The sequence below is a fragment of the Anabas testudineus genome, chromosome 18, assembly GCF_900324465.2.
Source record: "Anabas testudineus chromosome 18, fAnaTes1.2, whole genome shotgun sequence".
Classification (NCBI taxonomy): Eukaryota; Metazoa; Chordata; class Actinopteri; order Anabantiformes; family Anabantidae; genus Anabas; species Anabas testudineus.
Window position 1 is genome coordinate 20,967,675 of NC_046627.1, and position 14,786 is coordinate 20,982,460.

At 37.4% G+C, this 14,786-nt stretch overlaps 2 protein-coding genes and 1 long non-coding RNA gene across 3 annotated transcripts in view; 2 read left to right on the forward strand and 1 right to left on the reverse strand.

Annotated features, from left to right (window-relative positions):
- Nucleotides 1–14,786, forward strand: part of LOC117153014 (basement membrane-specific heparan sulfate proteoglycan core protein-like) — a 328,715-nt gene that overhangs the window by 98,555 nt on the left and 215,374 nt on the right. Inside the window, exons 21-22 of the mRNA XM_033326552.1 lie at nt 1,542–1,781; nt 2,082–2,348. Of these exons, the coding sequence (XP_033182443.1) occupies nt 1,542–1,781; nt 2,082–2,348 (507 nt within the window). The remainder of the gene's footprint in view (nt 1–1,541; nt 1,782–2,081; nt 2,349–14,786) is intronic.
- LOC117153018 lies at nt 4,179–8,264 on the forward strand. Its single transcript, XM_033326564.1, has 9 exons — nt 4,179–4,650; nt 5,332–5,577; nt 5,678–5,785; nt 5,938–5,953; nt 6,039–6,133; nt 6,550–6,600; nt 6,684–6,743; nt 7,009–7,071; nt 8,133–8,264. The coding sequence occupies exons 1-9, from the start codon at nt 4,356–4,358 to the stop codon at nt 8,216–8,218; spliced, it is 1,020 nt and encodes a 339-aa protein (XP_033182455.1). The 5' UTR covers nt 4,179–4,355; the 3' UTR covers nt 8,219–8,264.
- On the reverse strand, nt 12,750–13,489 carry LOC113157428. The gene is made up of 3 exons (XR_003298472.1): nt 13,339–13,489; nt 13,143–13,197; nt 12,750–13,066 (listed from the first exon to the last, which is right to left on the reverse strand). It is a non-coding gene; the product is annotated as an uncharacterized LOC113157428 (long non-coding RNA).

A 14,786-nucleotide genomic window follows, 5' to 3' on the forward strand; every position in this document is an offset into this window, starting at 1 on the left:
GGAGATCAATCCACTGAACTCCTGATCAGACATGATGATGTTTTTAAGTCAAATGGACAAATCAGTGTCTCACAGGAAGGACAGTACTGGTGCAGAGGAGGAAGAGGAGAACCAGTTTACTACTCCCAGTACAGTCAGTCAGTTAGAATTAACACACTGGGTGAGTTTGACAAGAAGATTTGAAACTCACAATGTAGAATAGAAATCTGTCTGAATACAATTTAACATCTTTGTTGTTCTTGTAAATTGTTGAACAGTAACAGTCTCAAACAGGGTGGTTGTGACTCTGAATCCCAAATGGTCTGAAATCTACCATGGAGAAATATTATTTTTTATTGTAATCTGATATTTGGGGAATATAAGTTAAACTGACTGAACCTGAAAGTTGTTTTCATATTTAGATTAAAACCTACACATTTCATGATTTAAGTTGTTTATTTCATTATTTTAAATCAAAACAGCTATACCCAAAGCCAAACTGACAGCAGGTCCAACAATCATACCAGTAGGAGGTAGAGTGACACTGAGCTGCTCTGTGGACGACTCTGATGGTTGGAAATATGACTGGTTCAGACGAACCTCAAACTCTAATGAAGCTCAGGTTGATGGTGAAGAAAACAGAGATATCAGAGTCTCACAAGGAGGAATCTACAGGTGCAGAGGAAGAAGAGGAAAACCAGTTTACTACACTGATTACAGTGATGAGGTCACTGTTGAGATAACTGGTGAGTTTAGTTCCTGTGTTTCTAATATTTCAAAACATCTGTCAGGACATTTTACACCAATCAAGTTAATTGAGTTAATTCAATGTTTCTATTTGTGTCTCTCAGTTTCCACTTCTGTCTCTGTGACTCTACAACCTGACTGGTCTCAGATCTTCAGTGGAGAGAAGATCACTGTCAGATGTGAGATCCAGGGAGGTGGAGACACTGAGTGGGATTATGAATGGAAAACACCTCAGTCAACTTCACATCAGACACATGTTAATTACTGGACTCTCAGTGTTTCTGAGTCCAGCAGTGGAAACTACATGTGTAGGGGCAGAAACAGAAGAGACTCCTATTCTTCAACACAGTGGAGTAAAACCATCACACTGACTGTATCAGGTCAGTTCGATATTTTTATATATTCTGAAATACAATACTTCACATTTACAATTAGAATTTGTAGCAGTTTTCTTTGTATTCATTGTATATAATATATAACACCACATTGAACTCTTGGAGATCACTTACTTGTTGTGTTCCCTTATTCTAAAATGTGCTGTAAAGGCTACAGGTAAACCAGTGAATCATGGGACTAATAGAAATGTATCAATCTATCTTGGTTTAAATCTGAATCTATTTGGGAGCTGGAAGTAAAGTTTCCCCGTTGGGTTGTTATTTATTTAGGTTTGGATCAGTTACTGAAGAAATATAAGAAAAAAAAACTGTTTCATGTTTAACAGAAGCAGCAAATGAATTAGTCAATATAGTGAAGTCAATGAAATGTGGGGAAAGTCTTGTTCTAACATTTGTTTGTTTTTACATTGAACTTAACAGCAAATAGACCCAGAGCCTCACTGAGAGCAGACAGTGAAGTCATACCAGCAGGAGGCAGAGTGACACTGAGCTGCTCTGTGGACGAGTCTGAGGGCTGGAAATACTGGTTCAGACGTAACTCAGGTTCTTGGTCATCAGAGAACAGAGTTTCAGAAGGAGGCGTCTATTACTGCAGAGGAGGAAGAGGAAACCCAGTTTACTACACAGAGAACAGTAATGAAGTAACTATTAATAAAACAGGTGATATTATTTTTCTATTACTGTATTAATTAGTGATTCTCATCAGAATAAGACCTGAAAATACATGTTTGTAGATTTTAGGTGGGATGGTCTTTGTGTTTTTAGTGGACAGATGTCAAAGAGTGAGAGTCAGAGTTATCAGATGATACTTTCTCCTCCACTTGTTCTCCACAAAACTTCATGATAAAAGTTCATAAATGAGTCAAACTCTCATTTGACATCTTATAAATCTTTGAATTATTGTTTATTGATTTGCTGATACAGTAGATATTAGATAGAAAACTGTTTCCATGTCAACAGTTTCCATCAGGCCCACTGTGACTCTGGATCCCAACTGGTCTCTGATCTACACTGGTGAAACAATCAGTGTCAGATGTTGGATCCAGAACCATGAACGTACTCAGTGGACGTATGAATGGAGACCAACAAACCTGAACACATATCCAACACAAAGTGAATACAGGATCTACAGAGCTGCTGAGTCCCACAGTGGAGACTACAGTTGTCGGGGCAGAGGAGACTATTTGTTAACAGAGTGGAGCAGAGTCATCAAACTGACTGTGTCACGTAAGTAGAACAATGAAGAAAATAATGAAAATTATCTTTAATTTAATTTAAAACTTCTCTTCATGTTTACTACAAGAATAAAGATAAATTTAATGGGGGTCGGTTGTGTGGAAGGTTCTGACTCTCTGTCATGATGTCGTTTGGTTTTGGCTCATGAGGTAGATCAGATAGCTCTGATTATAGATCACTGTTAAACACTTTTTCTGGACTCAAGTCCAGAATCTCAGACAAGTCCAGTTTCCACAGAGCACTGAACTTCGAGAGAATTTTTTTTACTGAGGTCAAATAAACCTGAAAAAAACTGATAAGTAATGCATGATGCATCTGTAGTTAATCACATCAAATCACAACAAATAAACAGGAAATTAAAATACGACCCATGTTTCCATTTAATAAGTATCTAATTAATTATTTATTTAACACATGAAAGAAAATATTTCATGATGCAGATCAGTGATAATATGAATAATTTGTGCATCCATGATACAATGAGTTCAGCCATATTTAGTTTTAGTCATTTTCATTAATTTATTTTAGAACATTACTCAGATTTATGAAGACACTAATGCTTTTTTATGTCTTTGTTCTAAAATAAATAGAAACTAAACCAGAAGCTGAACTGAACGCTGACATAAAAGTCATTCCAGTAGGGGGCAGTGTGACTCTGAGCTGCTCTGTGAATCCATCATCTGGTTGGAAATATTACTGGTACAGAGGAGATCAATCCACTGAACTCCTGATCAGACAAGATGATGTTTTCAAGTCAAATGGACAAATCAGTGTCTCAAAGGAAGGACAGTACTGGTGCAGAGGAGGAAGAGGAGAACCAGTTTACTACTCCCAGTACAGTCAGTCAGTAACAATTAAAAAACTGGGTGAGTTTGACAAGAAGATTTGAAACTCACAATGTAGAATAGAAATCTGTCTGAATACAATTTGACATCTTTGTTGTTCTCGTAAATTGTTGAACAGTAACAGTCTCAAACAAGGTGGTTGTGACTCTGCATCCCAACTGGTCTGAGATCTACCATGGAGAGATGATCACTGTCAGATGTGAGATTCAGGGAGGAGACACTGAGTGGGAATATGAATGGAAAACAACCAGCTCCATCAAACCTTCAAATCAAAATGAATTCAGGATTAGTTCTGCTTGTTCATCACACAGTGGAAACTACAGGTGTAAAGGCAGAAAGAAAAATGCTCAATATAAAACAACAGAGTGGAGTGATTTCATCAAACTGACAGTGAACAACAGTAAGTCAAGTTATGTCATTCAAACTGAAAATGTTGATGATTTAATCTAAAGTGACAAGTTACAAGTGAGGTACAAAGTTCAACAAGAACAAATGTTTCAGTTTTGTTTTGTTTCAATTTAGATTTTCCATAGTTAGACCATCTTAAAGTTTCTAATACCTTTTACAAGATTATTCAAGTTCAGATAAATTGAATTTAATGTTGCACAGTAGACATAACATGTGGTGATACAGAGAAAACCTGTTTCCAACAGATAAACCCCAGTCTGTCCTCACTGTGTCTCCATCCTGGCTGAGTCCTGGAGCCTCAGTAACTCTGAAGTGTGAGGTTGAACATCCATCTGCAGGATGGAGGTTCTACTGGTATAAGACTGTTCCCAAACTGTCAGACAGACTCTACAGATATGAGCTGCTACCTGGTAGTGACAGTGGCACTGAAGAGGATTCTTACATGGTTCATGGACAGACACACACAGCAGGATATGTGTGTAGAGCTGGAAGAGGAGAACCAGTGTTTTACACTGAACACAGCAAACCAACGTTTGTCTGGTCTGGAGGTCAGTTTGTTCCTTTGTTCCTTTCTTTTCATCTTTATCTTCCAGTTATTTGTCTGTGACCAACATGTAAAATCTATGTCAGCAAAGTAATGAACTTTGTAAAGCTGAAGAAATCTCCAGGTATCCTGTTGACTTATGATATTAATAAAAATGAGAAATCTTTTGAAGTTCTTGTTTAGCTCTGTATAAGTCACGACATGTCTGTGTACAACATGTTTTGTGTTTCAGATTTTCCTCCATCAGCGTCTCTCACTGTGAGTCCTGACAGAGTTCAACACTTCACCTCTGACTCTGTGTCTCTGAGCTGTGAAGGAAACTCTACTGAGTGGAGAGTGAGGAGGTTTCCTGAGGACAGTTACCTGTCCCTCTGTTCTGACTGGGGGACGATGACTGGATCCACATGTAACATTAGTGGACTGAACAGTTCTGCAGTGTACTGGTGTGAGTCTGGATCAGGACAGTTCACTAATTCAGTCAACATCACTGGACACAGTATGTTGGATTCTTTTCATTTCATTTCTGTATTTACAGCATCTTCTAAATGCAGTTATATCATTTACTTCCTAAGAACTGAGTTGTACACTGAAGTTTTCAGAGTTTAGTTCATGACTCTGCTACATGGTACAGTAGATTAAATAACATGACAACAACAGACAAAAATATCACAACTAATAATCTTGATAGTTTGACTTTACAGTTTTCTTTGTTGTTGTTTTCTACTTTATAGTGTACTGTTCAAACAGCAGCTCCCTCTGGTGACCACATTTGGTGACACATCTGATCAGGGCTCAAATGATAAATGACACAGTATATTGATGTGTCCATATGTCCTGTTCTCTCTAGAGCTGCTGTAACAAGCTGTCGTTTGGCTTCATCCCATTTGCAGCTTTACTCTTATTCTGTTTCCAAAGAGAGGACAGTTCCATACTGTCTCTTATCAATGGTGAAGATCAGGATTAGTCTGAAGATTTAGTGTCAATCATCACAATTCAAATCAAGTGTTAGATCATTTATTCCTAGAAACTGTAGAAAAGCTGTTTATGTGTCAAAAAGTAACTTATAGTTTGTAAGTATTAGATTAAATATCAGTAAATAAATGTCGCATCACTCTACGTCAGCTTCTTCTGCAGATGATCTCTGACTGAAACTTGTTACTGTTTGACTGTTTTCTAGATGCAGATATGATCCTGATGAGTCCTGTTCATCCTGTGACTGAGGGACAGTCTGTTTCTCTTGGCTGCAGATTGAAGACAGGACAAAAACTTTCCAACAACGTGTTTTTCTATCAAAATGACAAACTTCTCCAAAATGATACCAGAGTGGAGCTGATTATCTCTGCAGTGTCAAAGTCACATGAAGGTTTCTACAAATGTCAACACTCAGGAAAAGAGTCACCACAGAGTTGGATGACAGTAAAGAGTGAGTAAGATTCAAATGATTTATGTATTTTCCTATGTGTAAAATAGATTATTTGAAGTTTCTGACTACAACATAATATTTATTCTTATTGTCTCTGCAGGACATGAAATATTTCCGTGGTCACTGATCGTTGGACTGGTTTGTGGAGTCCTTTCTCTTGTTCTTCTCGTTCTTCTGCTCCTGTTGTGTCGCTTCAGACGGTCCAAGCGTGAGATATTTGTCTTTCTGATATGAGCTGTTTATTTGCTACTTTCTCTTGTATTATTCAGATACATAGATGTGTTTTAAAGTCATAGCATGAAACAGCAGCAGGATGCTTTATGTTTGAAAACTATGTAACAACAAATGTCTTTTTCACAGATTCCTGCTTTATCAGGTCAGTAAACTGTTTCCTCTCTTCTTATATTTAACAGCAGCACTTTCCACCTCTGGATTAAACATATGTATTTATTTCTGTTAAGGTGGATTCAGTCAGAGAGCAGCAGCCCCCCCACCACAAATCACAGGGTCAACCAGAGTGAAAACCAACATAATGACCAGTCCTCTCCTCTCCATGGTCAGTATTTGAACTGATGATGATGATTTAGGTTTCTCTGCTTTACCTTTTTGTTATTTGGATTCTTATTGCTGTTGTTGACTTTGCATTAACTCTTCCTTACAATCAGTTCCTGAGGTGATTTAATCACAACAAGAAATCCACATGTAAAACTGTCAACCTGAACTGAACCTAAACTACCACATGGAAATAATCAAAAAAATATTATTGCTCCACTGTTTTCTTATAGGACACGACTGTAGATGAGAAAAATATGAATATATCTTACAGGCCAGAGTGTGACTTATTAAATTTAAGAAATGAAGACTATGAAATATTAAAGATGTGCTGTCTTTGCACTTGTTCTATTGACAGTATCTTTATTTGAAATATAATTTTTAATTGTATATAAATGTATTTATTAATTTTCCCTGTAGGTGAGGCTCACATCTATGAATCAGTGAACGACTCTGAAAACACTGGAAATGGTACAGTAACAATAGATTCATACTGTATGTTTAGTTAGAAATGTCTGTAATGATTTAATACTAAAACCATCTGTATATTTCAGATGAATCTGATGATGCCACATATTATTTGATTGAACTTAAAACCTTTGGAAAGAAGAAGGGTGAGGACTCCAATTATTAAACAAGAGATCTAATTTAAAGATTTTACAGCCTTCTGTGTCTTAAATGATCGTTATTTTTCTTTGACGATTTCATAGGATTATTTCGGGAAGTACAGTCTCAGAAATCAAAGCTTATGTCACATGGTTAAATATAATTATGGGCCAATATGCAGTTCAGTAAAGTCACCATTCATCGTTACATAAATCAGCTGTATGTTATATGTCTGCTGAACAAACCAATGCTAACATGTTGTTTCTGTTACAGATGACAGTAAGGTGTATGCCCAGATCGACAGAAACAAGAAAGAGAAAGCCAAGGAAAACAAAGGTGGGTAAAGTCTGCACACTGCATGAAATCCACATTTGCAAATGTTTAAGTCTCTGCCAACAGCACCAATTTGAAGCAGTTTACAAACTGACCCCTTCATCCTGAGCTGTGACAAGACATAATGGAAAAATACACTGCCTGCCCAAAAGAAAAGTCACACTAATATTTTGTTAGACTGCCTATAGCTTTGATTATGGCACACACTCTCAGTGGCATTGTTTTAATAAGCTTCTGCTATGTCACAACATTTATTCCCCTCCAGAGTTGCATTATTTTTTTTGCACATCCCAAAGGTTCTCAATAGGGTTATTCTCTAGACTCTGTGGTGACAATCCATGTGTGAAAATAATGTGTCACACTCCCTGAACCAGTATGTCACCATTTGAGCCAGATGAATCCTGGCATTGTCATCTTAGAATATACCTGGTCAATAATAATAATAACCTGGTCATTCAGTATATTCAGGTAGTCAGCTGACCTCATTCCTTGGTTACATAATGTTGTTGAACCTAGACCTGACCAACTGCAGCAGCCCCAGATCATAGCACTGCCCCCACAGGCTTGTACAGTAGACACTAGGCATGATGGGTGCATCACTTCACCCTCTTCTCTTCTTACCCTGATGTATCCATGACTCTGAAACAGGGTAAATCTAAACTCATCAGACCACATGACCTTCTTCCAGTTTTTATAGTTTCAGTCTTCTTAATGTTTTCTGTGCTTAATTTATGCCTGTAATTTGACCCTTCTAAAACAGGTTAACATCTTTTCCACAACCACAGCATGTGTCTTCTGACGTGGTTGTTTAAAAACCTGAGAACTGAGAAGCTACTCACTGCATCAGTTAGGGTTAAATAACTGGTTGGTAGCTGACACATAATCATCCATGCAGTAATTATCTAATGGGAGACTCTTACCTCTTACCTGTCTTTTTGTATTACTGTAAGTTTATTTTGTAGAACTGTAATGGAAATATTAATCTGACTACCTGTCAGTTCACTATGTTATCATAGTTAATTATGACAAAACAAATATTTCAATCAGATCACTTCTGTTCACAGAAAAATCTTCTGCTGCAGCGACAGATGAACCTGTTTATTCCCAAGTCAAACCTGGAACGTCTTTTGGTAAAAATGCTGCCATGTAGCTTATGGTGATGATTTATTTGACAAATAATTAGATAAGTTACAACTCATAATAATGTCAGAAAGCATCTCTGATAACTTCATGTTGTTTCTGTGTTTTTTATCAGGCCTGTAAGGAAAACAAACCAAAGACAAATGATTGACAGTATTTAATAAAACCACTGTGAGCATCTCTGCTAGAAAACATGACAACATGTTCAGTAGTTTGTCCTGTAATGTGTTAATAGATGACACAACAGAACACATCATCACACATGCTCATAAGATTATGATGTACATATTCTGTTATTTCAGCACAAAGCACAGATTGCTGGATGTTCCAAACAGCAGCTAAATGATCATTTAGTTGTACAGTAGGACAGAGGTGACGGTGCAGAGAGAAGCTTTTTCACACACGTTTACTGTGTATATGTAGTTTGATCTACTTCATATCCTGCTGATATATGTACAGTATGTAACTATGTATGTTCTATTTGTATTTTTACCTTTTTACACATATTTCCAGTAGTAAGTTGTTTGTTTTTAATTGCTTTATGTACTAAACACATCCCACAGTCTTTTCCCTCTGACATTATCAAACTTGACAAAAGACAGATTATTGTTCTGTGAACTGTTCAGAGCAACAAGACATTTGTTCTTTTCATGTCAAATGTCACAAACTAGTCCCGTTCATCTCAGTTATGTGAAGGCAGAAAGCTCCGAGACATTCAGATGAAAAACATGAACAAATACTGAAAAGTGTGTTCATGGTGAGATCTCACTAGGTGTGGATGTAGGGAAAGTGTCGGTAAATCTAGAGGAGATCAGCAGAGATTAGACGTGAAGCACAGCAGGGTTTTTCATGTCCCCACATGAGGTTGAAAATCTGTGTTTTCCATCAGTTCTTCACATACAGGATGTTATGTCAACTGTTCATCTCTCAGTGGCTTCACTTAGTTTGTTCCTGACTCTGCTGTTTTCTTGTGGTGTTTCAGTTTTAAAATCTGATTTCTTCATCTACTTCCTCATTAAAAACAGCACCACCGAAGATAGTTACACTGAAAAGCAGTTTTTAATTCTTGCTCTGTTCTAACTCCACTCTTCATGCAGTATGTGTGTCAGATATGAGACATTCATTGTGTGTGTGTGTAAGTGATTGAATGACTCACTGTAATCTGGATCCAGTCACAATAAAAACCTGATTATTTTTATTTTATCAATATTTATTTGTATATATTCTTTACAATGTTTCAAGATGATCTATGTACATGTATTCCTTGATGTAAACGATGCATTAGAGCAGTTTGACCCATTTCAAGTTTCACTGGGTTCTGTGAATCAGCTTCAGTCTTGTTACAGTTCCTCCCTCTGCCCCTGTCTGCGGCTTTGGTTTTGTTTTGTTCTGGTCTCACCCTCCTGTCTCACACCAGATATGGACTTCCTCCACTTTCCGCCCTCCACTCACTGCTGGACTAATTGACTCATTCAGTTCACCTGTGCATCCCTCTGTTTTAAAATCACCCCTCAGTCCTCAGTTCGTTGCTGGTTTGTCACTCATTCATGACACATCTTTCACGTTCGTTCATGCTGCTCCCTTCTCATGGACCCACGTCAGTTTGTCACTCTGCTTTTTGGATCACCCTGGGCTGCATTTAGTTTGTTGGACTTTGCTTTCATTCGTGAGTTTGTTTGTGAGTTTGTAAGTTGCCTGCCTTTTGCAGTGTTTTTTAGTTGTTACTTAGTCCTGTTGGTTTTGTTTGTTTGTTCCTGCCCATCCTGCCTCCTGCAGTGATTTTGGTTTGTTACTTTGTACGTCTAGTGAGTCTGTTAGTTTCTTGTCCGCATTAGTGCGTGGTTTTTCGTTGCTACTTTATATTTCTTATTCGTGAGTTTGTTTTTGTGTTCTGTTCACAATAGTGTGTTCAGTTTTTAGTTAGTTTTTTTGCCTGTGTTTTAGTTGTTACTTTGTATGTTGGGTTATGGTTTTGTTTGTATGTTACAGCGTTTTTGGGTCTCTTTAATTTGATATATGTTGGTTTGTGTAGTTTCCCATGTCCCCTGCCCTTCTTTTGTTGTTAATAAATATACTTTTGTTTGTACCTGTTTGGTCCCCATCGGTCCCTGTTTGTTGGTTCGTAACAAGTCTAGTTTCAGAGAGATTCTTTAGTCAGTCTGCTTGAAAAGCACAAACATGTTTCACTGAGTTTCTCTGTACTTTAAGCTTCATTTCATTTGCTGACAATTGGAACCAGTTTAGTTCCAAATGTCCTTTTTCTAAAAATGAAATTTACTAAATCTATTCTAATTCTTTAAATGCTTCAGTCACAGTTGGTACTAATTAGGGTCGTGATGATGGGTTCATTTAAAAAAACATTGATATTCATCTTTGATACCTCTCCTTCTTCTTGCTCCCTTTAGGTTTCGCCACAGTCAGTCATTTGTCTCCATCTCACTCTGTTCTCTGATTGGTCCTCTGTCACACCGACCATGTCCATGAACCTCCTCTTTGGTCTTTCTCTTCTCCTCCTTTCTGGCAGCTCCAGCCTCATCATTCGTCTCCTGATATTCTCTGCATCCTTCCTCTAACTGTGCTGTCCCTCTAATCTACTCACTTCTCATCCTTTTCACTCCCACTCGTCTCAAATCTCTGTTTTTCTTCAGCACTGCGTTCTGCTCACATGTACCTCAACAGACAAACTGTATTGGCTACAATCTAAACCAGTTTAGTTGAGTTGACAAGTCACAGATTTTAGTTTTTGTTTTAGAAAAGGTCCTGTGAGATCAGGGATTGTGTTTTACTTTACTTAAATGTTTCACTACTCATCCAAGTAGCTTGTTCAGTCTGAGGATAGTTGGTTAGAGACCACAACCAGCTGCTGTTACTGATACTGTCAAATATATAGAAGTTACAGAAGAAAATGAGGAGCTGTTGCTTCAGTGTAAGATGGTGCAAGAAGTCACATATGCCTCAGTTGAGCTTCAGACCATCACTGAGAAGGGTGAGTGTTTGATTTAATGAGAACTGGGATCAAATGTAGTGTAGTGAGAACAACTTTCAATAAATAGAAACAGTAACAGTCTTTTCATTCATTGATGTGATCACTGCTAACAGGGAAGAAACATGAACCAGAGGAGAGCTCTGTTTATTCTGAGGTGAAGATTGGATCAGCTGCAGGTACGGTTCATTACTTACAATAGTTAGTTTTCTCTGATTTTTAACCATCACCAGTAAACACTTCATTTAGAACAGTTTCTATGTAACTTTGAGGTGTTTCTGATTCATTTAAAGTTTTGAAATGTGACGTTTAGATCAACATTTTTTAAAGTTCATGTTTAATTTCATTTTACTTTATTTTCTGTTTCCATCCACTGTTGTACTGTCCCTCTATGTTTTAGATGATCATGTGCTGAAGTACACTCCCACAATACAGGTAAACTCAAGAAAAACTACATCTACCCCCAGTGTACTTGGATTACTACAGAGTTCCTCACAATGGGTCACAAAATGACTCATGCTAAATTATTAAAAAATAAGTAAGTATGTATCCAGGTGCACGAATGTGTGTCACTATATGGACGTGTGTATCTACTGCACATCTTGATACCATGTGAGCGTTTACTCCGTGTCTCTCTCTGGTGCAACATATTCAGTATGTGTGTCTCACTATGCTGGCAGGGTGTATTGAAGGCCTCTCCATGGCAATGACAATACAGCTCAAGAGAATCAACATCAGGATCACGTTGTCAAACATCTTGTGAGAGATCACGCGGACGCAAAATAGACGGAACCTAAACACAAACATACATAATACGCATTGGATTAGATAAATGAAAGCAAAAGGGTTCAATTCCCTTTTGCTTTCATTTATCTAATCCATACTGTAAAATTGAAATTATATTCCAAATTGTAATCCTATAACATTGTGAGAATAATTCAGTTATCTTAGTTAGAGTATTTAAAATACATCCCAAAATTATTTTAGAGTATTGTTATATCAAAATTCCTCTGTTGTAGACAATTTAATTGTTTCTGATGATTCATATTTAACAAATGGGTCTAATCAGACGTGATTTGAAGCCGTAAGCCAAAACCACTGGACACAATTAAATCTAGTTCACATTTGTTCTCACAAGACACTCAGTTGTCTCACTTTATTTGCTGGTTGTATTATTTCCTCAGACATGTCCTGTTCCCAAATGATTAGTCCTTATTGAGCTCTAGTAGCCTGTTTCTGTCTTTCTAGTATGTGTTATGACCATTTCTAGCTAATTTTCCATTTTGTCTTGCCCAGCTGTAAATGGTAAATTGGTAAATGTTCTGCACTTATAAAACACTTTTCTACCTAACTGCTACTCAAAGCGCTTTACAAATGCAAATTAATTTATAACTCTTTTTGAAACGCATTTTTCTGGATTTTTTTTGTCATTGTTGTGTCTCACTGTTCAAATACACCTACCATTGAAATTATAGACTGATCATTTCTTTGTTAGTGGGCAAACTTACAAAATCAGCTGGGGTTCAAATAATTTTTTCCCTCACTGTATAACAAGAATAGACAGAGGGCAAGACAGATAGAGATCGAGGGAGGGAGCAATAGCCCCATAGCAGCCCCCTTAAACTAACTGTCAGCCAGAACTGGTTTAGTTTTTGAACATTTTAGCAGCTCCGGTATCGCATTCACCTCACACACCTCAAACTTGCAGAAGCCTGCAGTAGACAACACAAAAGCAGACTCTCCTTCTCACCTGCTCATAGTGCTCAATGGCCAGGGTGACTATACTGATAAAAGCCACCAACATGACTCCTCAGTCAAAAACTTTGCTCTTGACAATTCCCCGAAGTTGTTTTTGAAAGGCACCCAGGCAGGCATCTGTAAGATATGGAGTCAGTTATGGCTACAACACTGCTGCTGATGTATTACTGCTCAAGGTGCTGACTAATCTCACCAATAAAACATTTCTCCTGCTCGTGATGCGTCTGGGGTGCACCCTGTTGCCATGCCTATGTCAATACAAAGTAGAAGGACAGCAGCCGTCATAATATTAGAGACAATGTAAAAGCTTGTTGCATTTTTATTTGTTGAACCTTTGCTTGAAACTTAATTGTGTTGCTGCTGTACATGCAGTCTATAAAGTATATGACCTGTTGTGTCTACAGAAGATGTTTTTAATCCAGCCGGTTATGTTGTAACGAAGCTGTGTGAAAGACAGCTCCCTCTCGCTGCTCTCCTGTTTCTCCTCCCATGTTCTCAGAGAACTGAGTGGTGATGACGACTGTACAGACATTCGTCATGATAAATGATCTGGTTGGAGAAAAAAGAGCAGCTACTTAGAGCAAGGGTAAATGGCTAGATTAGATTAGAGATTCATTTATATTTACAATTATTACACAGCTGATTTTGACATTAAAATGAGCCTATTTCATAACTGAATCTGACATTTATTAATAACGTTTTAATAACTTTGAAAATGCATAATAAATAAATAAATCTCGACCACAGTATCTTGGCCCTGTCTTTTGTTGACACATAAGAACATGCTAAAATTTTGAAGTTCCTAATTAAAACACAAAAACAAAAAAGTGAGTACTTACAATACTGATGGGAATAAAAATAATAATATTACAGAAGGAATCAGTGTCCATAACATAAAACATGATCTCTGACCATCCTTTCGTTGTGACAACCTGTAGGTAGAGAGAGTTAGGGAGCAATGGAAATAGAATTAGTTTTAAGTATCTTCTTTAAGTAGCTTCTAGTTAGAACCCAAAATCCACAAACTATGCACTGCCAGAATGAACATCATAATACAATCTCAGGGTCCAAATGAAATCTCTTCCTAATATTACCTGCACATAGCGAAGCCTTTCTTACCTGGAATATAGTTATCCAGGCGTAGCCAATATTATCAAAATGGGTGCTTCCCATATGTGGGTTGAGGTCTCAGGCGCGACAGACATTGTAGAACACGTTCCAGTTCACACAGTTGTTATGACTGGATCCAGTCAGTGCAGGCACAGCTGGTTTGGAGCAGGGAGCAGGCAATGAGCAGGGTTCCCCATGCATACTGTAAGGTGGTACAATGGAGGAGGTGCTGCATCCCTCCCTTGTTATCAGCTGAACAGAGGAATGGTGTTTCTTCATCAAAGATGGACATATAGTACGGCTTTAGGGACACATTGTAAGTTCTGGATAGAAAAAGAAGGAGATAAGTTTAACGTTATTAAGTAAAGGTACCTAGTAACTCAGTAAGTTAACTAACATACTACAGAAACTAGAAAATTTATATTTTATACATTTTTAAAACTCCGACCAGCAGATAGCGTGAGGTAAAGTCTTTTTTTACAGAGCAACGGTTAAAAAGACATTTTATTTATATAATGATTTTACTTTAACTATATTTCTAACTATATTACTTATCTGAGGTCATAATCATAAGGTGAAGAAATGCAAGAAAAATCAGTTTTTCTTTTAGGTCATTTTAAGTTATGTGTACAGTAACTACTTTAAAAGTACTAGATATAGAAATATGGACACTACACAGATATCTCAGTGTTTGTTTACAGACTTTCCACTGCATAGCAACAGTTGG